Source organism: Triturus cristatus, chromosome 8 (genome assembly GCF_964204655.1).
Source record: "Triturus cristatus chromosome 8, aTriCri1.1, whole genome shotgun sequence".
Lineage (NCBI taxonomy): Eukaryota > Metazoa > Chordata > Amphibia > Caudata > Salamandridae > Triturus > Triturus cristatus.
The window spans coordinates 742,355,153-742,382,587 of NC_140591.1; the positions used below are offsets into that span (position 1 = coordinate 742,355,153).

General features: G+C 45.2%; 1 protein-coding gene across 7 annotated transcripts in view; it reads right to left on the reverse strand.

Moving 5' to 3' along the window:
* LOC146805002 (arylsulfatase D-like) overlaps positions 1-27,435 on the reverse strand; it is a 514,533-nt gene that overhangs the window by 25,763 nt on the left and 461,335 nt on the right. For all 7 annotated transcript variants that reach the window (XM_085622151.1, XM_085622150.1, XM_085622152.1 and 4 more), the window contains one exon: positions 24,096-24,217. In XM_085622151.1, coding sequence (XP_085478277.1) covers positions 24,096-24,217 — 122 coding nt within the window. The remainder of the gene's footprint in view (positions 1-24,095; positions 24,218-27,435) is intronic.

Below are 27,435 nucleotides of genomic sequence, written 5' to 3' on the forward strand. Positions count from 1 at the left end.
CAATAAATACAGCTGTAAGGGGAGATCAAGGTCAGGGAGAAATCCAAAGACAAGGGGGATGGCCCTGCCCTGTCTCTTCCTGGCAATGACGGGCAAGGATGGGCCGAATGAGCCCCGACAAGGCTTTATGCGCCGGCTCCTGCCGTGATTCCGCTATGCCCCCTGGGGCTTGTGGTCCTGTGGTGGTAGCAGTGTGACAAGGTGTGGCAGGCAAGGAAAGAGTAACTGGGCGTCCCGCGCCGTGGGAGCCCTGACGAGGCTTTATGCGCCGGCTGGCGCGAAGGTAATGCACGGCTCCTGCCGCGATTCCGCTATGCCCCCTGGGACTTGTGTTCCTGTGGCGGTAGCAGTGTGACAAGGTGCGGCAGGCAAGGAAAGAGTAACCGGGCTAGGCTCTGCTCTCCGGGGGCAGAACTGAGCTTGATTCAAGCAACACTCTCGGCTGGCTGGAGCCAGCATTCAGAGACGTAGAAATAGGGTTGTCTAGGACAGGAACTGGCTGATAATTGCTACTATTTCCTCAGATGACAGGCCTTTTGCTAGAGAAGAGAGTAGGGTTAATAGTGGAGGAGGGAGAGAATGAGAAGGGAGTACAGAAGGAAAGTTAACTTATGGAAACATATATAGAATTTGTTTTCTGCAAGACTCACTTCTCAGAGAAGAGCTGGGCTAAGACTGAAGAAAATGAGTACTGCCAAAACTGTGCCATGTAGCAGTCCTAGCCCAAACAATGGAAGCAGAGAAAATCTCCTTTCACCATATTGTCTCTTCTTTAGCCTGAAATGTCTTTTTCCTACTAATAATGAAGGTGTCATTTGCTTGTGGGAAAGTCAAGAATGTGAGGAGATTACCTCTTTGTATACACAAGAACAGGAAGGTTCTCTGGGATGTAAGAAAAGTATTAGGCTTGTATGATGGGCAGGTGACAGAGGAGTGATGTGAGGCAGATTGATCTGCTGTTGCACTGTCAGTGAAGCAACCGACCAAGGGGCATATCATCAAGGACCAGCGATAATTATCGCTAAGCGCACTTAGCTCTAGGATAATTATCGCCGGGTAACGTGGAATTTTATCGTTGAGATAGCGTGCTATCAGCAACGCTCATCTCAAAAGCGATAAAATTCCAAGCGCTAACTGCCAAATGTGAGATTATCACTGGAAATCCAGCGATAATCTAACAAAGTTTGGCGATAGCTTGTTGATAGGGCAGGGCAGACTTAGCCATGATGTCCACCTTACATTGGATATGATGGCTAAGTCAAACTAAAAGCAGGCGTAAGGAAAATAGCGATAACCAAGGTTAGCGCTACTTTTCTTATCGCTATGCTTGTTAGCGTGCCCATTGATAATTGGAGAAATGTCGGTTAGCGACATTTCTCCAGTTATTTTGGGACGGAACGCCCACTTTGCATCTCATTAGAGATGCAAAGGTGGGCGTTATGGGAAAGGGAGCTAATGCAAGGATTCACGCGATAGCGTGACCTTGCTGATAAGGCGATAAAATTATCGCCGCTTTTTGTCCGAAAACGGACACAAAAGCGGCGATAATTTTATATCGCCTCCTTGCTGATATGCCCCCAAGTTTTGTCTCTCAGCCTCAAATGTGCAGGTTGCCAGTGTGGTTAGGGTGTGAATCACAACCCAACTAGTGCTCGAATGACGGATGCTAGTCTGCCTTCGGGAGCTTCAGACAGGCTTGTGGCATATACCCCTACGGAAAATGTTGGACTCCATTGGCCAAGCAGAAATAGGTTCATTATGAGCCCTTTAAAGATAGTGTATTTCCTACTCAGGTTGCCAACCTTGATTCCTCTTCTTGTTTTTGTTGTAATTTTTTTTAGAGTTTTATATAGTGCGAACTAGATCCGTGAAATCGGGGATCAGAGCGCTTTTTCATGAGCACCAGTTTCGTTACAGATGGACACATTCATTTTTGTTAGGCACGGGGAGATTGAGTAGTTTGCCCAGAATCACAGGATGTTGAGCGTCATTGCTGAGACTCGAACCCGGTTTCCCAGCTTCGAGGTCGACTGCACTAGGCGTAAAGCTACATCCTCTTCTTCATTCATGGGGTGTGTAGGAAATCTGCCTTTTTGTGCCTGGTCTCCCTGGATTCTTCTCCTCTCACTGGACCCAATATTTATGCTAGTTTTAGAATTCTGTGCAATTTACCCCTGATAACCAGTGGTTAAGTGCCTAGCTCCCCCTTAGACATGGTCAAATTGGCATATTCTAAATTGGTATATTTAACATAGATGTAAGTCCCTAGTAAATGGCTCAAAATGTAAGCAGGGCTTATAAGTAAAATGTCACTAAGCGACTGTTGTGCTGTCTGGTATAGTGGCATTACATGGCTTTAAGCCTACCATTGTAGCCTGACTGTGGTGATTTAAAGACTGCAATTCAACCTGTTAATAAACCAATTTGACAGGTCAAAATTTCCCTTTTAAATATATATTAATAAGCCCCCCTTATATATAGGCTTTGGAGCCCACAAAGCAGATGAATGGTATTAAAAAGTAGGTCCTGTCGGAATTTAATGTTAACATGTCCTTACAATGATGAGCACCCAAAAACTATTTTTCACTGTGGCAGGCCTAGCTGTGCTAGGTAGAAGACCAATTAGAGGTTAAAATCCTAGTGCAGTATCTTGGGAATAGGACTATTTAAAAAAATAATTAATCAACTATTCAATGGTGAAGTCTGATTTGTCACAAATATTTTGAAAAAGTGATTTTAGTTACCTTTTCCCTGCCTGAAGGGCCTAGAGGATAATTTGCATTTGCTCACCCTACTTCTCCCAGCCAGGAATTAGCATTTGAATAGGTGTGAAATGACTCCCAGGCGTAAACAAAAGACTGACTTGAAGGGGCAGAGATGACTACCCGTAACCTTCCAGAATAAACAGAATGGGGCCTGTGTGCATCCTTTTCGACATTGTCACATCAAAGCCTGCTAGACAGGTCTACTGGGTTTACATATAACTTATTGAAGAGCAGAGAACAGGACGCTAAAAAAATCCTTTTGTATTCACTGTCTGGTTGCTGGAATACTCTATTTTTGTTTAGGCCTGGGCAGAACTCATGGAGTTTCACTTTGCGGAAATCACAGAGTTACATAAAAACTCCATGAGATTCCACTGAGTTCCACAAGCGGTTGGAATTCGGGCACAATCTGCTGCTTGCACTGATTTGTGGCACCAGGAGCTTGTTCTGCCTAGTAAAATCAGCACAAATGGCACCAAGCAGCGTGCCAGATGGTGCTGCTTCTTTCTACTCGACCGGCAGCTTTCTCAATGCGAATGGTTGTGACCTGCTGCAACCACCCGTATTGAGAAATCTTGCTGGGGTTGTCCTTAAGCCCTAAAATCACTCTAGGAAAATGCAAATTTACGCTCACGCTCGCCAACATTAAGTTGGCGAGCGCACAAGAAAAACTCAGCCACGCAGTGGTTGTCCCAGTTTTGCCAGAACTCTGCGCTCCAAGCGGAACGCAGAGGGGGAAAAGCTCTGCATACTCTGTCGCCCACCCATACTTTTGCTCTACCAGACCTCGGTCTCTGGGTTTGTGGGAGGGACAGGCGGAAACAGAAGTGAGGTGGCCGTATTGGTCAAATATTGGGGTGTTTTATTTCAAATGATGACTCAACATATACAGGTGGGAGTTCTTCCTGAACAATATTGGAATGTACATAAGTTGGAATTCTTCCCCAAATAAGACGTAAAATAAGTAGAAGTTCCTTCACTTTTTCTTCTTCTCTGTTTCTCCTAGGTGCTCCTGTACTATTGAAGGCATCCCGGGAGGCTTGCAGAGGGTGCAAAACAATAAAGAAAAGGAGCTGTAAGTATGATTGTGGCAACTTGGGGTAATAAACTTTCACCACACCCAAGTGGAGGAAATAGTGCCAAAGTGGAAGCAGAGAGAAGAATGAGGGAGAAAAAAAAGAATTATAATAATAATAAATGTAGATTGCAGTTGCAAGGTGTAGGACTTGGCCCTTTTTGGCTAAAGTCCCTAAACATTTTGCTTTCCCCCTAGACCTTTTTTTTGACATGGTGTTGCAGACTTAGATGCTTTGGACACTTTGCCACTGCTAAACAGTGTCAAAGTGCAATTCCTCCCTGTATAAAGTGTAATGGTAATTGGTTGTCCATTATTGGTATGTTTGCCTTGCTAGTAAAGTGCACTATGTGTGCCAGGGCTGCTAATGAAAATGCACAGGTAGCCTTAAAAAGAGAACTCAGGCCTGCCATTGCAGTGCCTGCGCACAGTTTGTTAAACTGCCATGCTGTTCTGACAAGTGCACTCACTTGCCAGACCTTACCTTTCCCTTTCTATGCACATTAAACACCCCTATGGTAGGTCTAGGGTATCCCCTGGGCAGGGTGCAGTGCATGTGAAAGGTAGGACATGTACTTAGGTGTGTGCCATGTCCTGACAGTGAAATATTCTCCATTTCGTTTTTCACTGTGGAAAGGCCATCTTGCCCATAGGACAGGCTGGGGAGGCTGTGTAATATGTTTTCCAGTCTATCTTCCCAAAGACTTAAGATGGAAAGGTGAAGTTTAGTATGCCTGAACTCACAATGTAATAACACATCTTATTATGAAGGTAGTTTTTGCATTGTGTGTTTAGAAGCCACTCTTTTAGAAGTGGCTGAGTTTTTGTGCTCTAACATTTCTGTGTGTCTCTGCCTGGCTGTGGATTGACTGTCTGGATTTGAAAACAATAGGATCTGGGGAATGTCTTGACCCAGGGGAGGAGGTGAGACAGCAACAGGCTGACCTGCATCTGGAGTGTAGGGGGAGGAGAAGCCCTAGAGGTGAAGAGGCCTGGGTTGCTGCTATAAAACAATTGTCCCATCTCCTGCTGAGTTATTGAGAATCCAGACCCCCACTAATCAAAGGTAGAAGGTGTCATGGCAGGAGGCACCCAGAACTGGTTTGAACAGGGGTCAGTGCCCCCTGAACACAAAGGGGGATATTCTCAAGAACGTGCAATAATCATCGCCAAAATCGGTTAACGCAATCTTTTTTTATCGCCGTCTATCGCGGGAAAATAACTCTGTGTCAACGTCGTATTCTCAACACGGCGGTAACATGCGATAGTTTACAGACAAAACATCAAATGTCAGCAATAAAAGTCCCTGGACGGCGAGAAAAATCTAAACCCCAGCGTGAAAAAACTTGAGATGGGCACAACTGCAATAAAAAATCCATCGAGAAGCAGCGCCAGCCTTCAAGTCCCACAAGTCAGGCGGCCAAAATCACGAATAAAGCAGCAACTAAAAACACAAACAAGACCCAAACAACTGCGAAGCACCATGGAGGTAGCCGGAGCAAGTACAGAGGACAACCATAACCCCACAAGCCCTACGGAGGACCAGCCTGGGACCATCATTGGGGAGACGGTGGCAGGAGTTGGGAGACCGAACACTGCACAACATGACCTGAGCCAACATCAACAAGGTGAGTAACGACCAGGGACTGGGGGGATGGGGGAGATGGGCACAATGGCACACATGCACAAGTAAGTATAGCACATCTGCGGACAAACCATGCCCAAGAGTCACAACTCCGACCAAGAGCCCAATTTACGCAAGTCTGCAACATCTCAGCACTGGATAAGCACAGAAATGAAAGGCACACCGCATGAAAGGGTTATGGATCAGCCAAATCAGAGACGAAAGGGCAACTCACCCACAATGCAGCACACACACATAAGATGCAAAAGCAAAAACAAAGGTAGTAGTGTTCCTTAAAAAGGAAAATCACACATCGGAATATAACAATGTATATGATCCACAAAAAAAGTCCTTTGCCGTGTACCGTAGTATTGTGTAATTTGGGTCGGGGTGCTCAAAGCTGCTATTGATATCTACTACCCACAGACATCACCAGCACATTAAGTACATAACATGCAAACATTTGAAACAAAAAGAAGCCTGAACAGCCCACCCATGTATTGATATGTCAGTCCAACATTTTGCTCTTTTTTTACTCTTTTCTTTTTCCTTGCTTTGGACCTTGACTTGTGTTTACGGCTCTTTTTCTAACATCCTATCACCTAGTGGCATGAGGTCCATCTAGTCAGAGTGTCCCCAGCGATGTCATCCATGATTTGAGACACTTAAGGAGAATGATGGAGAGCTTGGAGCAGATGCAGGTGGAAAGAATGTTTGCCATGGCTGCACACCAGCGAGATGTAGCTGTGATCTTCCATGCCCTGCAGATCCTCGTCATGGCATTGCCACCACAAGGCCTGCACGGATGGATGCTGGTGCTACTTCTACATCCACATCTCCTCGCCCTGAAGTGTCAGTGCCACACAGTGCGGCAGTTTTTCCACTTCCGTCCCCTGATGTGTCACTGCAACACAGTGATGTAGACAAAACACCACCACCCGCATGTGAGGTACCTGACACATCAGAGGACAAAGATGATGATGAATCTGGCATTATGGCTAAAATGAAGTGGTAGCAATTATCTGTGCCATATGGCCGGATTCAGCTTGGTTCTGCCCTCTGCATCATGCTCTGGAATAACACCTCCCACTGTCCCCCTATACATTGAGCGACACTCAACTTGGACCTCCACATGGACTGCCATATTTGGTTTGGTCACCAATGACACACCAATCACACTGCGGACTGTAGTCTTCGACTCCCTATGAACTTGTCAATCCCGAAAGGACTCTGGCTGGCCCTCCACGGGCCAACAATGTAAAGTGGGGTTTGCATGGCCCTGTACTGGTCCAGCTTCAACACTCCACTGAATGTGAATAAAACATTCCAATTCACACAGATGTGTCATAGCCATGATCAATCAAGAATGAAAGCATGGATGAATGTAGGGACAGTGATTCCACAAAAAGGTACTCCCTACGTAATGCTATCAATGCGCATGTATGGCTGTGACCCAGATAGGCATTGAGACACATATTGTCATTCAAATCAACTCATCACAGTTGAATACAAGTGAAGGTGCAAAGACTTTATTAGGATATGCGTGTCAGTACTGGCAAGATAAGTGCCACAACGTGCAGACCAATGCAGCAGTATGTCAGAATGAAGAACGTTGCCAAGCGCCGCTGTCCACTCCGGGGGAGTGCCTCACCTTTCACAGGTGTGTGTTAAGCCGCGTTGTTGTCTGCTCATGTATTCGGAGTCCAGGCGAATACAACCATGCCCACTGTTGTCGTGAGATATGTGACCAGATCACCAAGATGCAACAATGTGTCGGGACATGTGCAATGTGTTCCAATCTGTTGTGGCTGCAGGTATGTAGTTACTCGTCCATGAACGCGAGTGCAGCTTCGTAGGCTAACATTTCCAACATGAGGTCGTTGTCGACTTCATCAAACAGGACAGCGAGGCGATCCATAAGCAGGTCCAGACAGATGTGCTGAGTCCACCCCTTACATCAATTAACAATACAGCCCAATAGAGGAGCGGTTCAATGTGGTCACTGCACACCAGGATTTTTGCAATCTCCCAGTTCCAGCTGCCAGCATGTATGTCAAGTATCAAGGCATCCCATAAACGGGTATCACAGTGACACTCCTGGTCGTGGGCCAACAGGGGGCGCACACACGTGTCAAAATCCAGTTCAGATACTGTCCTGTTGGATAGGCAGACATCAATGGACCACTCGAATATGCACGATCGACAATGCAACTCAGGCTGAACGCAGATGACGTTGACAAGGTGGAAGCTTAGCCGGTAACTGATCCGAAGCACTGCCAATGGCATTGCCCCCAGTAAATGCAGCATTTGTTTACGGTACAGTTCCACGTGACAGGGGTTTTGCATATGTCCAGGATGTTCTCCCATTGCGTTAGTGGCTCTTGTTGAAGCGGCACTATTCTAACCTGCGCCAGTTCTGTGGATGAAATGCCACATCTCGGATCAATGAGTTGTTTTAGTGTGTACCGGTTGTATGCCTGGGATGTTGTGGGAGTAAGTGAGAAGGCCATTCCATGCAAGATAACTTTGAGCAAGGACTCCTGTGTGTGGTGTGTGTATAAGTTGGTCTCTCGTCGGGCTGCGAATAGTGTGGGAGTCGGCATCAGCTGCTATAGTATCTGTCGGGGGTTACCGGGCACATGCAATTCCGAGGTCGGAGGTGCAGATGTGTTTCCGCCTGATAGTTCAGACAAAGGAGCTTTCATCCCTAGTGTAAGTTTGTAATCTGCTTGCATTCATGAAATGTGAAGTGGCTTGTTGGGGGTGGGGTGGGATGAGTGCGACTTTGGGATTCATTTTTGACATGTCTTGCGTGTGGACTATGAGCGGCATCACTGTGTGTTACGTTGGCTCACAGCTACTCCTCCCTCCCCCCGAACCCATCTACTTATATGCGCTGCACGATTGCATCACTTGCACTCCTACCGCACAGTATTGTCATGCCTGTCTGCGCATGTCCACAAGCCTGACAACGACACTGTCATGTTGGGCTTTGATGGTGGTGGGCCACGTGAGTGTAGTCCTATGGTAAGGATAGGGCAGACACAGATGTATAGTACATGCCTTGCTGAACTGGCGCTGCTAATGTGGCTAGGCATTTGGCTCATGCTGCGGCAATACAGATACACACAACACTTGGCATGTATGATCCTGGACCCCGAGCGGTCTTGCGCTCCTTCATTACTCCGTTCGAGCGAGCCCGCCCTCCGGGTGCATGCTACATTGCAACATTGTTGCTTACGGGGGGGGGGACTTAGCTACATGTCCAAGCTCTTACCCACTGCCTGATTTGACATGGTTGCATCTGCTGTTCATAGCACAATGTAATGTGGTAGGGCCCAGATCCATCATTCATACATAATGACCACACAGACACACTTGGATAGATAGTGGAACTGGCTATACAGGAAAGTGCGCCCGGACCCTGTTTATTACCAGGATCACATATCCAGTGTGGGGTGAGTGTGAGCCAGCCCTCAGGGAGTGGTTGGTGCTGGCAACAACTTGAACAGTGGTGATCACTATTAAAGCGAAAACAGAAAACACCAACATAACACAAACAACTGCGAAGCATCATGGAGGTAGCCAGAGCAAGTACAGAGGTCACCCAGTATTCAATCAGAAGGGGCCATGACTAGTGATGCACTGAGGTAGGGGCACCAGAGCTGAGCGTGCTCATGTGATGAAATTGTCAATGATTGTATCCCTTCGGGATATTCCTGCTACAGCTGCAATGGGGTGTGTTACACGTGCCTCATCTTCATCATCATCGTCCCAGGTCTTCCACACTGCCTGAGGTGACATTGTTGCACCCGCAGTCCACAGCACGTAACTCAATCATAAAGGGTCCATGAGTTGTGGTGCACAGAGTTAGTGGCACCTGTGGCGCTCAGCGGGTGCGCAGCCTGCGATGATGCATTGTCCGTGAAGGTCAGGAATGGATTTGATGCATGTGAGCCCTGCTGACCGCAGTGTAGGCCGGAGGCAGAGGTCAGCAGGGGCCCACAGCCACATGACGTTGACTTGTGGTGCACAGAGTTAGTGGCACCTGAAGCGCTCAGGAGATGCGCAGCCAGCGATGATGCGTCATCCAGGCGGGCCGCACTGGGAGCAATGTCTTTTGCCTATTGAATTCTGCCTCAATAAGGCCACGTGGTGTTGACTATTGGTACACAGAGTTAGTGGCACCTGTGGCGCTCAGCGTGTGTGAAGCCTGCGATGATGCGTGGTCCGGGCGGGCCACACTGGTAGCAATGTTGCCTACTGGACTGAGTTATCTGCAAACGCAACTCGATCTGAATTGTGAGCCCTGCTGACCGCAGTGTAGGTCGAAGGCAGTAGTCAGCACAGACATAACTCTGCGGTGCTGTGCCGCTGCAGGCCTGTGCCGTGGAGGCCAGTGATCAGATGGGTTGGCCTTCCCGGAAGTGAACCACGCGCAGAGCCCCGGCCTATTTATTCACACTCCTATGCTGGACTGGCGTACACCGGACCACCCCACTCCGCTTACGCTTACAGGGGGAGCGACACAACTACATGACCGAGGTCTGCCCCACTGCCTGAGGTAACATGGTTGCGTTCACTGTTCACAACACTACAAACACCAGCAGTGTTTGTGCTCTGCAGTGTTTGTGCTCTGTATACTGAGGTCTGTCCAGCACATCTCCACCACACTTGGCATTGTGTGCATTCTTATTCATGGGTGACTTGCCTCCTTCACACATACTTGGTTCCCACCTCTCCCCACATTATGCTATTGTGTGGCTGAGGGGCCATGCTGTTTGCGAAACGTCCGCTGTCCTGCTCTGGGCTGCCTTGGTGGTAGTCTGGGGGGGTGTGGTCTGGGGGGGGGGGCATGTGGGTGGTGGCGGTGGGTTTTGTGAACCTCTTGTGTCTCCGAGCTGCATATTCAGTGTCTCCATGACATGTGTTGGTCTTCAGATGTGGCTCTGGGCTGGGCTCCCTTTCATACTGCAGGTAGTCGTCCTGCTTTACACCAGTAAAAGGCAGGTGTTAAATCCCTGCTGATAACGCACATTCTCACCTGTTTTTAGTTCACATCTCAGATCTGGCTGGTCGTTGAGAATATCGCGAAGTAATACAATAATAATAATAATCCACATTTGGAAAGCACGAACAATCACCCGTAAGGGTCTCTAGGCGCTGGGGGCCGTCGGGAAGATTAAGCAAGCTATTACCCAGAGTCACATGGTGCTGGGCTAATCTGCCGACGGTGCCGGGGATCGAACGATGATCCCCAGATTCCGGAGTCAGTCGCCCTGGCCGCAGCGCCACACCTATTCCCCGGTGTTTTGGTTGTGTTTTTACACGGGAACGCCTACTCTGCATATCATTAGCGTTAGTTGTCGCTCTCATCCGTGGCGATGTTTTTTCTGGAAGCTATCGCTGGTAAACTGGCGATATTGGCAGTATGCACCAGCTTGAGAATGGGGTGATAATTCTTTTGCCACTTTTACTGTGCTAAAGTGCTGATAACTCAGCGATAAGTCCTTGAAAATATGCTCCAAAGACTTCAAAGGCATTGAGGGGTATAACTATGAGAGCTGAAGCCCCTGAACTTTGGAGAATGGCTTCATCAAGTGTGAACAAGACTGGAGCTACTTTGTGGTCCAGAGGAGCTTTGCCAAGGAAGAAACAACTGAAGAGACTGAAGGATAGGACTGACCCTTGCCTTGTGTTCTGGGGCTGGCCTGCAGTTTGCTGTTTTAACCAAGGAAAAGCTTAAGGGACTTTGCTGTGTGCTGTGTCCCCCTGCTTGAAAGGACTTTGCTGTGTCCTGAAATAACTTATCCCCAAGGGCCTGAGGTGAGCTGGCTCCCTGTTGCGGAAACACAAGCACACAAAAGTTTCCATGAGAGTCTCAGCGGCGCTGTGTGTGCGTGCTTGTTGGAGCCTGAGTATATGAGTGTATAACTATGTGTGCAAGTGGCTCTGTTAGTAGTGGATACATAAGTACTGTGTGAGTGTGTGAGTGGATGTGTAAGTGCCTATATCTTAGGGTAGGTGGAGTTGCACTACGTGGAATTCAGCAGAGTTGTATAAAACCTCAGTGGAATTCCACAGAGTTCCGCTCCCCCCTACTAGTGATCCAATTCCCAGCTGGGGCAGTCTTGAGTGGGCTCCGTTATGAGTGCTCGCATCTCCCGTGTGCAGTCTACTTCTGAGAGGCGCTGCTCCAGAGTAGAGTATGGCTCTGAGTTGGTGCTTGTACTCAGTGTGCTCTAGTTTTGAGCACAGCTCACTTGCTTCTGAACGTGTAGCTTGAAGCTAGATTTATGGTGCATGGTGAGCCTTTCGATGTGCAGCAGCAGTCGAGGTGAGAGGCGTGCAACGGTGGTGTATATGCACCTCAGGATATACACCAAGCACCGCCTTGGCATTCTGCATGTGGCAATGGAAGGTAAACATGACACACCCCTGCCACCCCCACAACTTAAACATTAATATACATTTTGTTGCCCCGCCTCCTGCTTTCCAAGGGTACATGAACTGCGCCCTTACCTTCTCTGTCTTAAAGGGGCTGTCGGTGGGTGGGTCCAGTGCACACAGAGGTAGGGGTTCGGAGGGCTTCAGGCCAGTCCGCTCACACCACAGCTTCCAGAGCTACCAGCCCTGCTCAGCTGCAATCCAGCTTGCCTTCTCTCAACCAAAAGCTGCATGGCTGGTTGCAGCAGGAAAGGTCTGCTCGGTGCTGCCAGTCCAACAGCCCGCCAGCTGTACTGGAGCCCTTAAAGTTGTGATGAGCAGCAGCTGTCTGAGTAAGATACCAATGAAGCGCAGGCACTGGGTTGATCGCCTGCTCACTGATCAGGAAAAAGGAAAGGAAGTTAATTTTCAGAGGGCGCCATGGGAAATGTAGTCCAGGACACCATATGCGTATTGCGTGTGCATATGTACGCACACAGATGGAGGGCAGCAGTCCAGGAGGAGCAGAGTTTAATTGGATTGGTTGGTGTGGCGGTGCCTCAGTGGGTGGCAAACTTCACTCTGTCGGTTGAGGGCGGGTTTTTTCCTGATTTCCGTGTCAAAGGGGAGCGCGGAGTTCACCGCCCGCACTGATATAACTGTCTGGCTGGCTCTGTGAGCGACTCTATGGTTTTATAAATAGGTATGTGAGTGGCTGTATGTGTGGGTGATTGGGTGTATAACTGGGTCTATGGGTGTGTACATGTGTGTGTAACTGACTATCTGAGTGCTGGGCACATAAATAGCTCTATAGTGAATGGGTGTGACAGTGCCTGCATGGGTGTGTAACTGACTATGTAAGAGGGTGTATAGGTGATTAAATGGATGTGTGAATGCTTTTATGGGCATGTGACTGTGTGTCAGTCACTGCCTGACTATATGAGTGGTGGGTACATAAGTGCTTTTGTATAAGTGTAACTGTCTGTGTAAGTGCCTGCCTGACTGTGTGAGTGGGTACAAATGACCTACTATTAAATTAAATACTATACACAAGCACCAACATCAAATTTCAAACACATTCATTCATAATGGCTTAATAAAGCAACTATATTCAGTTCAGGACTCCTGTTTTCAAATGATAAAACTTTTGAAGAAAGCTTTCATGCTCCTTCCAGTCACAGCTAGGAGAACTTTGGTGCAGGCCCTTGTCAATAGCTGTTTGGACTATGGCAATGCCTTTGTGGCCTCGGCTAATGAGGTGCTGCTATCAAAACTACGGGTCATTCAGGATACAGTTGCCTGCCTCATTTGTGATCTTCCAACGGGGATACCATTGGCTCCCCTTCTTCATTACTTGCATTGGTTACCTGTCTGGAAGAGAGTTATTCTTAAAATATGCTGCCTTACATATAAGGCTCTGACAGGAAAAGGTACCAGTTATGTTCCCTTGAGGCTTTCTCACTATTGCCCTCCTAGACTTCTCAGATCCAGCAATAAAGCCTTGTTAGCTGTTCTCCGGGTCAAAAAGACATGTTCTGGGGCAGGTCCTTCTCTTACCTAGCCCCTAATTATTGGAACGAGCTACTGATGCACATTTGCACATGTTTGGATTACTCTCTTTTTAGGAAGAGACCGAAAACAATATTGTTTTAATTACTTGGCCCACTTAGCCTTAACCTATGGCTGCGCCGGGATACACCTGATGGGGTGATTCATGCACATTATTAATTAATATAACATAACATATTTTCAGTATAGCAATTCCTCTTCCTATGCTGCTTAGTATATTTTTGATTAATGTTCTTAATGTTCTTATCTAACCTCCCTTCTATTTTGCCTTTTACTCTAGTGTCAAAAGCTACAGATTTCTTTCAGCTTATATACACTCATATGCTTTTTTTAATATACTTTTTTATAATACAATTAACATGCCTAAAAAATCTCTTTGCTGTTGTCCAACTTTTACTTTAATATCTCTTACTATCTGTTCCACTGCAAAATCCCAAGTCAGATATAGGGCAATACTCGTCTACTCTCAGTACAAAAGTACCAATAATGGCTCCCCTTCCCGCTGTGCTTTTACTCAAACTCCTTTACTTAGCAAATCACAGACTTCCTTTCAACTTTTATTTTTGTAATACCACTTCTAAATGGTCACTATTTTAACCCTTTCCATGTTTCCTTTAAAGAAGCCCAATTTGGTAACGTTTTTTGCGGATCTGCAGAGCTACAGCGGGGCTCAGCATGGCCCTGGAGATCCATACGACAACCCTTATAAGCATTCGCCAATCTGCTTAAATATTTTTCATTTATTTTTTACTTTGTAAAATGTTGTCAGTTACAAGGCATACACCCTCTACTGAGCAATTATTGTACACCAGTCTGCTTTTCAGTTTCACAGTGCAGTCTCTTTTATTCCCTTTCCACCACACTCTTTTAGCTCACTTTCCATAGAAACCATGGGGCTTATTTATGAGCTCTTGCGTCACTTTACGCCGCCGGTGCATCACCTTTTGTGATGCACCAGCAGCGTAAAAAATGTGCCTGGTTGCAGCATACTTACAAAGTGACGCATCTAGATAGATGTGTCAGTTTGTAAACCTCTGCCCTGCCACATTATACCTGCGCCAGGTATAATGTATGCAGGGGGGTGTTCTGACGCAAGAAAGGGTCATAGAAGTGACGCAGTGAAATCTATAAGATTTCACTGCGCCACTTCTAGGACGCAAATGCGTCAAGACTGACACAGGCACATTTCACATGGGACTTGCCCATGTGCAATGACCTATTACTAGAGTTGCGTCAGTTTTGTGACACACTCCAGCAATGCGTCATTTTTGCGCCTACAGATACATCAGAAATACTGACGTATCTGTAACTCCTTGCGACATGATGCGTCATACTGTAAATATGACGCATCATTGGTGTCGCAAGGAGGGCGCAATGAAAAGTGACTCATCTTTGTTTTCTTGCAGCGATGCGTCACTTTTCATAAATGAGGCCACATGTTTCCAATAGTCTCTGCCTATCAGTAGGTCAAAAGTTCACAATATGTTCTCTCAACAGCATTCTAGCTTCAGATTAACTGTAGCAGGTGTGATTGACTGTTTGCAATTCTAAACATATCCCAAACAACACAACTTTTTTTTATTTTTCCAAAGCCAATCATAGAGTTAGTTACTTTTTTCATAAAAGCACTAACTAATTTTAGTTCCCTTCACATCTCCACCATCTAAATATGTTCTTTTATATTTTACTTGCTGTCCTCCATTTTAACTGCCTTTCATCTTCAAAATTACCTCATCCTGCAGCAGACATTTCCTGTGTGCTACTCCTTCGCCCAACCAAAAGCACACATTCAATACAAAACAACAACGCATTTAATGCAAACATATCTGATTGCAATTTATATAACTGTATCACTGCCTATATATGGGCATGTGAGTAGATGTCTAGTGCCTGTATGGGTGGGAAAATGGTCTTCATGATCTGTGAACGGTGTCTAACTGGCTAAATAGGTGTGTGAACTGGGTGATCAAGTGGTTTTCTGGGCATCTAAATGGATCTGTGACTGGTTGTATGTGTGTGTGTGTGTCTACGTGAGTAGGTGTGTGACTGGTTCTCTGGGTTTCTGAGTGGATGTATCAGAGACTGAATGGGTGTGTGAGTGGCTGTATGGATGTATGACTGGGTCTGTGAGTGGCTGCATGGGTATGTGAGTAGGTGTGGCAGTGGTTTACTGGGTCTCTCAGTGGGTGTATGAGTGACTGTGTGGGTGTGTAAGTGTGTACTGGGTGGGTGTATAAATGGGTGTGTAAGTGGCTGTTTGGATCTCCTAGTGGTATGTTAGTGTCTGTATGAGTATCTGAGTGGGTATGTCAGTGATTCTGCTGTATGGGTGTGGGAGTGGGTATGTAACTGCCTGTATGTGTGTGTACATGGCTGTGTGAATGGGTGTGTGAATACCTGTGCGGTCTGTGAGTGGGTGTGTGAGTGGATCCCTGAATCTCTGAGGGGATTGATCTGTGACTATATAGGTGTGTGAGTGTGTGTGTGTGTCACTGCATGGGTCAGTAAGGGGCTGCTGTAGTGGTTTTGAGGTTCTGTGAATGGATGTGTGAGGGTTTGAATGAGTGTGTGAATGGGAGTTTAAGTGGGTGTATGAGTGGATGTGTGAGTGTGTGTGGCATTGGTTTTGTGGATCTGTGAGTATGCATGAATGCGTGCGTGTGTGAATGTGTGTGTGAATGGCTGTGTGGGTGGGTATGTGAGTGGCTGTGTGTGATTTGGTGTAGTAGTAGTTTTGTGGCTCTTTGAGTGGGTGTGAGTGTGTGAATGAGTGAGTGGGTGTGTGAGTGTATGAATGGGTGTATAATTGGATGTGCAAGTAGCTGTGTGGATGAGTGAGTGGCTGTGTGGGTGGCTGTATGGATGTGGGAGTGGCTGTGTAAATAGCTGTATGGGTGAGTTAGTGGGTGTGTGAGTGTGTGAATGTGTGAATGGGTGTGTGAGTGTATAAGTGGCTCTGTGGATATGTCAGTAGATGGGCTAGTAGTTTTGTGGGTCTGTGAGTGGGTGTGTGAATGAGTGTGTGAATGGATATGTAAGTGTGTGATTGGGTGTGTGAGTGGCTGCATGGGTCTGTGAGTTGGTATGTGTGTGGATGAGTGTGAATGTGTGGGTATGTGAGTGTCTGTATGGGTGTGCGAGTAGGTGTTGTAGCAGTTTTGTGGGTCTGTGAGTGTGTGAATGAGTATGTGAGTGGGTGTGTGAGTGTGTAGATGTGTAAGTGGGTGAGTGGGTACAGTAGTGGTTTTGTGAGTTTGTGAGTCATTGTCTGAGTGTTTGAATGAGTGTGAGAGTGGGTGTTCGAGTGTGTGAATGGGTGTGTGAGTGAGTGTCTGAGCGGCTGTATGGTCTGTGAGTAGATGTGGTAGTGGTGTAACAGGAATTGTGGGTCGGAGAGTATGATTGAGTGTGTGAATGGGTGTGTAAGTATGTGAATAGGTATGTGAGACAGTGTGTGTGAATGGGTGTGTGAGTGGCTGTGTGAGTCTGTAAGTGCATGTGGTAGTGGTTTTATTAGTCTGTGAGTGAGTGTGGATAAGTGTATGAGTTGATGTGTGAGTGTGTGAATGGGTAAGAGTGGTTGTGTGGGTCTGTGAGTGGGTGTGATAGTGGTTTTGTGGGTCTGTGAGTACCTATCTGTGTGAATGAGTATGTGAGAGGGTGTGTGAGTGTGTGAATGGGTGTGTGAGTGGCTGTATGGGTCTGTGAATGGGAGTGTTAGTGGTTTTGTGGATCTGTGAGTAAGTGTGTGAATGGGTATGTGAGTGGGTGTATGGATGTGTCAGCGGTTGTATAGGTGTGTGAGTGTTTGAGTGAGTGTATGTTTTTTTATTGGGTTCTGAATCTGCAGACCCATCACAGATTCACACTGAGGACTGCGCTGAGTGAAGCGCTGGTTTTGCTGATCCTTATGTGCCCCCCAAAAAGATTTTTGGGCAATTTCTTGCCCATGAGGGATCCCTCATAAACCCTTCCATCAGATACCTCTATCCTGACCCCTTATATTATATTTTATTTTTATTTTCACACCAGCCCCCTGAGAATCATGTCCCAATTCGCAAAATGACAACCGCAACTTTCCTTTCAAGTTGCAGCCAGCCAATCACTGCATTGCTGTTGGCGGGAGGATCCACTGCAGTTCTACAAATACATAAATACATAAATCTTTTTTCTTTAATAAAACTCTCTAAAACTACTGAACAGATTTACACCAAATGACAAAAAATAGATCTTTTCTGGGCCAAGATCTATCTTTCTGACAAATTTGGTGTAATTCTGTTTAGCGGTTTTGGCTGTAGTCATATCTAAAATCCAAATGGGAAATAGCTTTCGGCTCCCATTTGATAAATTACCCCAAAACTTTTCAAACAGCAGCTGAAGTGAGTGGCAAACTAGTTTTGAAACTTTCATGAAGATTTGTCAAATGGCGCCAAAGGTATTAGCAAAACAACAAAATATGTTCCTATGGAAACTATGTCCTAACTGTAACTACCTACTGGCGATTGCCAGTAGGTAATATAAATATACATGTATATTTATAACTATATATTAACATATACTGATAGACAGAAATAGATAGATAGATAGATAGATAGATAGATAGATAGATAGATAGATGGATAGATGGATAGATAGATGGATGGATGGATGGATAGATAGATAGATAGATAGATAGATAGATAGATAGATAGATAGATAGATAGATAGATAGATAGATAGATAGATAGATAGATAGATAGATAGATAGATAGATAGATAGATAGATAGATAGATAGATAGATAGATAGATAGATAGATAGATAGATAGATAGATAGATAGATAGATAGATAGATAGATAGATAGATAGATAGATAGATAGATAGATAGATATCGTTTTGTACAGTTGAAGTGACAATATGGATTTAAATATCAGTTTAAATACCACTGAAACTCACCAGGTATGATTAAGACTAACTTGTCCCCAATGCACCCCTCATGACCTCACTTATGACGACTTGATAACAAGCATCAGCAATGACTTCTCAGGTGATGGTGCATATCACCTAAAATTGACTTCATCAATAACATAATTATGCATATTCCATTTTTCATTTTTATCATTACTCAACTGACCACATGCGCAAACTAGGCATCATACTTGACAGTGAACTGACCATGAAAAGACAAGCAAACAGACTCACATCACCCCCTACCCTACTCTACCTCAGGGACCTCAACTAGATCCCCAACCAGAAAATATGATCATGCATGCCTACAAAGCTCTACATGATCAAGGACCAGCCTACATCAACCACCGACTAACCTTCCATCTATCTGCTCGACACCTGCACTCCTCCTCACTAGCAGTTGTGCACAGCCCCACATCTGTCGCAGACGTTCCTTCTCCTACATTGCTGTCAAGACCTGGAACGAACTGCCCCTCCATCTTTGAACAGCACCCTCCCTGACAGACTTCAGAAAGAAACTCAAGATCCTGCTCTTCGGCAGAGATGTCACACCCACAGCTCCCAGATACCCCTACGGGTGACAGTGCTGCGCTATACAAATTCTGTTTGATTGATTGGTTGATTTGATTAAGTGCTGCTATTTTCTGATGTTCTGCTGTTATACACAGTTATCCACAGTTATGAAATGCAACCTCACCTTTGACCAGGCCATGCAGAGTCCCCCAGGGCCCGCCAGCCAGGCAGCAATGGGGAGGCAATAAGAGAAAGCAGCCACTGTCGTTCGCCAACGTGGGATCCACCACTCCGTATTTGGCACAGCTGAGCGCTGCTTGGTCTTTTACTTGGGGGGCACTCAGGCTGCTCTTCGGGGCTGCAGATTCCTTAAGGTCCGAGGAGGGGGTCGCCGTGGGGCACCACATCAAAGGCACCGCGACCGCCATGCACTACTCCATCGCCACCTTGTACTCAGCGCAGGCCGCAAGGCCCAGCAGGGCACGCCTGTTCAGGCCTCTCCAGCCAGCTCACGCAGCAAAAGGATTTAGAGGCCTCCAAAAAACACCAGTGTCAGTAGGAGTAAGCCAGGGGGTCAATCCGGCCACATTACGTGACAGTTCGCCCAGTAGTAATGCAGGATTTTTGTTGTATATTCTCAGTGCCGGCAGAGGCTCTGGGGAAGGCCATCTATGCGGCCCTATGTGGCCATCTTGCCCAGCCCCGCCCCCCAAGCTACCACTACTTGGCATGCAGAGGGGCAATGTAGCAACCTCCCTAAGGGTAATGGGTCCCTGGCACGTGGCGGGGCTCCACAGTGTAGGTGATTTATACCCTGATGGGGCCCTCATACCTATGGAGAAGCTTGTCACGGACGCTGATCTCCCACCAGGGCAGTTCCTATTACACCCTTCCTTTGTACAGTCACTGTGGATGCAATAGGGAGACATGCAGCAGGGAACCACCACTACACCTCACAATCCAATACCTACACATAATGGGAAGGGACTGTCACCCGACACGCGTAATCACGCTGCTATTCCCCTTACTGAACTGCACCAAAACTGGGACACGGACTTGGGCATCCTTGCACTGATAGAGAGTGACAGGAAATGTTAGCTTAACATACCCTGATAGCCCACAATGCCCACTTCAAATAATACAATTTCACATACTGCATAGAGCCTATTTAACCCACCACAAAATCAATCAACACTTTCGTCACACAGGTGCTGTCTGCCCAGGGTGCGTTGCCTCAGATGCAGATTTTTTGCACATGTTTTGGACCTGTCCATCTCTTATCTGGTACTGGCTAGACATTACGGCACACTTAGTGTGGTGGAGGGGCCGTTCCACATTATGCACCAGGAAAGTGTGCCTGCTGGATCTAATACACCATACCAAGACAAATAAAGGTGTGGCATGTTTCACAGACCTGGCCCTTATCCTAGCCAAGGGCCTGATCATCCATAAATGGCAATGGGCAACCCCTCCTACAACTTCGGCCTGGGACACTCTCGATTGGTAGCCTGGGCACTGGGGGAAAGTAAAGCATCACATAGAAAGGAAACACTAGGTCCAAGCAAATGCCCCATCTCTGATAGCTGGGACACTCTCCTGGAGAGCGAACGCAAGGGTCTGCAAACTGAGGTACAACCGCCTTAGAGCACCTTACTTGCTGTTCCCCAGATACATTTCAACCTCTGATACTGACCAGGCTCCTGTCTGACCTTCGTATTCCATAAAGCAGTCCAGGGTATATCCTTTACTGCACTCAGTTGTCGCATTGTTAACTGTCACACGTAGGACGGAGGCATGTTACGTTCATCTTAGTTGCAGATAGTTCTGTTTTATTGTATGCTTGGCACATGTTAACATTGCCTATGTCTAGGGGTACTCACTTATGTACTAGTGGTGCATTTGTTTATAACCCTCAGTGGCTCATATTGCTGCATTGTACAGTAATGTGTTATGCCACCTGTAATGTTCATATTGAGCAATATGCTTTGTAGGCTGTTCAACGCCAATGTCAATATCAAAATGGCAATAAAAATATTTTTTTTACATATGGATAAAGGTGGGAGGATCAGTGGAATGAGGGTTGTCCTGAATCCATTACAGAGAAGGACTGAGAAATAGCCTCCTTAGGAGAAAATCTGAACAAACACTAGATTAAAATATGTGTTGTTTAATTGCTTGTACAGGACATACCTACCCCTTCTAAATTTAGGTTGGATTTATCTAACAAGAACCACAATGTGTCCGAGGGGCTTCTTCCTTCATATGACTTATTATTGAACCATTCTGGACTGAGGTATAGACCAGACTGCATGCTATTATGAGAGGAATACCCACACTTACAGTTACAAAACACATGCTTGGGATTATTCCCAAGCCAGAGAAAAGAAAATGAAACAGAGGTTTGCTGAACTAGGTACAATTCTTGCATGTCCCTGCCCCGTTTGTAAAACTTTCCAAGACCCAGGATATTTGTGATAGTCTCTGTGAGATAGGAAGACAACAATACATGAATTAGTCAAACCTGGACAGCAAGATGTTTACACTATGACAGGACAAATCAAATATAGAGGCAGGGAAAATCCAGACATTCATACTTCTGATATTGTAAGATGTGCACCGAGGGGTATATAAGGTGAGAAACTGAATACATGGGCATTATGAGAAGGAAAGTATTGACTCTAGGATAGGTCTATTCTGATATCGAGACAACAAATAGTGAACACATAAATGCAGATGCATGAGTCCAGAGATTAGTCCCAAGGCGGGCATTACATCAAAGCACCAAAGCATATGGATTTAGCTCCGTTCTTTATCCAATCCTGTACTTGTTGCTGGGATTCTGTGGTCTTTGGCCAGACAGAACTCACTGCATATGGACCTAGGGCATGCCATGGCCCTGACATGGTAGTCACCCATGTTAAAAGGAATACCGATTTGGGTGGCTACCGTCTCTAGAAGAGACAGGTAGTGTGCTGATGAGCAATTCATAAATATTATGTGGACTGGCTCGTAGGGAAGTTAGGGTGAGAATTCCTGTGATTCCTGTGCAGGAAACACACTTTATGAGTCAGAACTTAGGAAATGAGGAGCAGGGCGGCATGGTGCTATCACATCACTGTCGCTTTACCTTATACAGTTATTCAGAATCATGACATCTTTTACTTGGGAGTAGTTTCCTGACATGATCCTACATTAAAACACATGCTGATCCACTGGGCTCCCATAATCTTACAGAGGGGAGTCCAATATCTATTGTGATAGGAGAAACCAAATTATGATTGAATCTGGTGAATTTCTAACCTTTCTTGCATTAGTTTATTACTCGCCCCAGTTTGTGTAGGTGCTGCTTAAGCGCTCTTTCATTTTCACACTACAGTGCCTGCTTTCCTATATTTGCTGTTCCCTATGTGGTTTGCTTCACATTGAGAGGGAGAATGAGGGACATGGCTATGCATGTATGTTGCTGGCTATGTCAAGCCTGGTCCGATTACCCCTATTTGTTGGTGGAGGATTTGAGTGTCTTTTCAGCATTTGGTTTGTGTCCATCCTGCAGGCACAGGTTTCGGAGTGGAGAGCTGCAAATGTTGGTTGTCCATGTATGGTTCTAGCATACAGGGTTCTACCCTCATTAAAATATTGTGGCCATTTAACCTCTCATGGAGCTAATACTCAGGGTTGGCAGATAATCCTCTTTGACCTGAAAATATCTCTTACTTATATCACTTGTCTTGTATTAGGAAGCCTGGATTACTTTTGGGCTACCTGCTCTGTGACACACACAAACCTTCACATTCAGACTGACTCCACAACAGGAGAACGGGTGCTGCCTTGCCAATCAGCAGGGTAAACATTTTTTTTTACTCTCATAGTAATCCATCACTCACTCCATATAAGTATGAAGGGTCCCCACACCATATTCTAGTGCTTTAAAACGCTGATGGCGAATTATTAAGGTGTTTTGTTTTTAACACTCTCCACCTAAATTGGGACCATTCTATTGACCCTTTTTAGTATTGCAGGTTTTATGTTTCAATATCATTTTAAGTAGTGCTCCTACCCTTGTTTCTCATGCTCCTTTGGAGGCACCGGATCACTTTGTCTCTGTAGTTGGTCTACACTCAAATTTGTCTTACTGCTGCCACCTCTGATGTGGATCTGCAAGGGATCAATGGCCTATCCAATCTAGGGTCTGCTGTCTTTGGGACAGTAATGTGGAGATGTGGTGCCCCCAAAACTAGGTCTTCTTTTTGGTGACCTTACTTAAATGTTGAAATCAGGGTTTCTTCTTGTCTTCACAGCAAATGCTTGACCCATGTTCCCTTATTGACTAATCATTTTGGGGCCATGATTGTTTTATGATCACAAGTGTTGGGAGAGTCTTTTTTATGCTTGGTTGAAGCCAGGACATCCAGCTTGTAATGTGATATATTCATAAAAAGGAAGGATGAGGAAAAGGATGAAGAAATAATGCCGTTTAGATAATATTAACTACATTCTCAAATTCCCTGTTCCCTATCTAAGACTCGATGCCCACTTTCTCTCCTGGAAGACTGATGTGCTTCGGACAGCCTTGAAATTTCATGTAATGATGTATGAGATAGTCTGTCTTGAAATAGTATTTAAGTAATCTCATCTAATGAGACGGAAGACAGAGGTGAGGACGAGGGACTATGATTAATGCGATTATTGAAGGGTAGTCAAATCATTAATTACTTCAGTTTGTCACTCTATTTTTCAAGACTTCATTCGGATTCTAAATTTGGAGTGACCTTTGATTGCTCTTATGGTGTGCAAAAGGACAGTTCAGTTTCTGGAGTCAGGATAATTTATTACCAAATTCTAAATAGTGGGTAAGATCTCCTTTGCTATAATTGAACAATTGATCCAATAGAGCTGACGGTCACACAGTTTATCAACTCAGATCTTAGACAGCTCAGTCACTGGCCTAAGTGTGTTTCCTATTACTGTTTTGTTGCAGCCTGAAGTGGGAGTAAATTAGCATCAGCACTCACAAAAAAAATATTTGGCATAAAGGGTTAAACAAAGATTGTGTGCCTCCCAGTGACATTAAACTGATATACAAATCAAATATTGACAGGCCAGGAGCACAATGATAAAACAAATGTACTTTAAACAATATCTTTCTAAATATGGGTAATGTCACCTTGATACTCACTTTCCCGTTGGTGCCAGCGTACTGCATGAAGGTGTTTCCCACAATAGTGAAACATAAACTCGTGGCCTGAGCGGCTAGTGTTTCCTTGGAGTAAGTCCATAAGGTTCCGTCCATCAATGACTCTAAGTTAACAGAAAGAATATGCATCACTGAATTTATTTATGTTGGAAAACCAATGTATATGTTCCAACTACTGTACACCAGAACATTCTATAAACCTCCTTACTCTATAAAAATAGTGTATTTTTCATCAGATATGTGATATAAATTTCCAGTTATGCCTTTAACTGTTGGGTAGGTGACATACTAAACGTCATATAGCACTCAAGAATCAAATCTACATAAATTAAGGCGGGGCAAACATTTGCAGCTCGAGTTAAAGTGAAACAAAGTTGCACAAGAAATCAAAGAAAACACATCATCACACCTAGCTGATGCACAGATTTTTCACAGCACTACCTATGCAAATTAATCTTAACAACAGATATAGGCTGATTTTAGGAATGCACGCATAAGTAACAAGCAAACGTCACGGGCAAAGCTTCCTGCAGAAGCACAGATAATGGTCGTACATAAAGACCACTAAGTTCATTTAGAGCCATGTAAATTTACAGTAAACAAACTGCGATTCACAAATCCTTGTACAACCTGATCAGTTTGAGGAGCTGAAAAATGTAGGCATGTTTTTTTCTTGTTTCTAGATCGGTCAGAATCCACAGAGTAAGTCCCAATTCAGGATTACACACCATATGCTGCACTTTACTGCTCAATTTCAAAATATGTCTCGAAAGTCGTATGTTTTACATGCGGTCAAAATAACTGGGATATGTCATTTGACACACCCTATCGTTTTTGAAAATGTTCATAGGGTCTTTCTTCACTTATCCCAACCACTTCCATTCATTTCCCCTTCTAGTCTAAGCTAACACGTTTCTGACCCCATTACTTAAAATCTACTTGGAAATTGCAGGGTGGGAAACCACAAATGTACACCATTTCACAATATGAGACATGGACAACATAGCTATCTCTCGGATTAGACATTCTGCATGTCCAGCAAGCAGACTTACTGCACAGACTACAGAATCCTTACTAGTTCAGACAGCAGTCATCTATGTATATGCCTTTGGCTACACTGAGTTTACATGCACGAACAGTGTAACATAGATAAAGGTGAGTTTTACAAAGGCAAGGGAGGAGGGCAGAACATGGAACGTCACTAGGAATAGACCAAAATGCAGAGATGTGTGGTGAGCTGGCTGAGATATTTGGCTAAAGAGGATCTAATCCAAGGCTGTGCCAGTCCCACTGCTTCGACTTCCAGAAGGAAGCCAAGCTAGTTTTATGATCAACTATGTTAATGGTTTTCTAAACCTCAGTGAATATCAGGGCTGAGGCATCAGCAGCATCAACTATCATCCATAAAGTCGTGGGGTACAGAGATCCACGCTGCTTAACTCCCTCTGTAGGGTCTGCACAGGGTTGTAATCTAAATCTAAATCTAAGAGTCCTCCAGATGTCATTGTGCTGAGCCATCATCATGCTCTTCTGGATCTGGAAAGCTGCAGAAAGGATAGTATGTGACAACATGTATTTGGGTTGTTTGGACTGAAAGAGTGTTTCTAAGGAAAAGGAGTGACCACTGCACTCTTCAGGCCTCAGTTATGAGGTTTTGCCGTAGGGCAGCACAGCAGGCCTTCCCGCTGCGCTGCCCTAAGGCAAAAGAAAAGGGCAGGAATGTGTCATATCTATCAGATATGGGGATTTGTGTCTTTTTCCCCGGCGCTGGTGCACAATGGCTGCTGTGCTCCATTTCAGGCAGCTTTGTACCATGGTGCAAGGTTGCCTGCATTGTGACGATGATTATCTTTGTGCAAAAAGGGAAATCTTCCTTCTCAAAAGCAATAACAAGAGGCGTTACCTCTTTCTGTGTGTGTTGCAGAATGTGAGAAAAAGTGAGGAGAAATAAAGATATTTTTTCTCGCTGTGCCTCCATTACGCCTCCACTGGGGGAGGCATACGTTTTTTGCTGCTGCCTCATAATTAGGATTTCTTGTAAATCTGGGGCAGTGTCAAAAAGCCATGCATGTTGCTGGGAACGCCCACAGCAACACCCATTGCACGCCCCTTTAACGCCGAAAACTGCATTAAAGGGAACAATATTTACAAGGCAACATTAAGCCAAAAAAAGTGGCTTAGTGCTGTCTCATAAATATGGAGCAGGCTCCTGCGCCACAGAACATCACAAAAAGTGACATTCCGCCAGTGCAACAAGCCTTATTGCCAAAGGAGCCACTCCAGTGGTGAGAGATACTTCAATGATTTCGAGATACTGGATGACAAAGGCAAAAGTGTCAAACGTGTTAATGGACAAAGATGTGATGGTAATAGGTCAACACCTTGACTGGACTGGACAAAGATTGAAGGGGATGAAGACAATATATTTCCAATTGGTGAGTGCTTTTCTCAGCTAAGGAAAAGAAGTTGCAGAATAGGAGGAAGCTGAAATGGACTAGGGTCATGGCAATGTAATCATGTAACCTTGTACTTGATAGTCTAAAATTTGCCATCGTAGAAAAGTAATTATTTTTTACAAAGCTCCTGTACTGGAGCCACTTTCATAGAGCAAACACCATAAGAGGTCTGTAGGCAGTGTACCATAAACCAAGGTCATGCCTTCTAGATTAGCCGGCTTTAGAGAAATCTAAGAAGGCTTTTAAAGTACTTCTATATGCCCGGGAACAATAGCCATAGTAATTATGTATCTCCTCGTACCAAGCAAATGTTTCCATATTAGTTTATAGATTCTAATTATGATTCTTATATAGCACCACTCAAAACTGTGCACTTTACATTTAACAGATAGATGAGAGACTGGGGCCTCCAAAATGGCCATAAGGTAAGAATCAGAGGTTAAAAACACGAATATATGTTGCAGTGAAAGAGAAGATCACAGGGGCGGTATAGGGAGGGAAGATCAGGTAAAACTGAGTCTATGAGGGAATTGGGTAAATTAGAGAACCTGAGGCAAAATAGGGAATTATCTTGTTCTTTCATACATGGGGATGGGAAAAGAGGGAGCTAAACACTGAAGTGCACAGTGAATTAGCTACTAGTTTTTGTTTTTCGGAAAGGCAGGATGCTATAACATAATTGAACAAGTTACTTACTTTAGGTGACTCCTTTTCTGGTAAAGACTTCATCTAGCCACGGATTTCTTACCTTAGAAAATACCCCAAACGACGGACTGATTCCAGAAATATTTGAGCAGCAACCATGCATGCCGGTAGCTGGTGCTGTTTGGCTCCCTGTAGGCAGCAGTGTCCGTGCCGCAAATGAC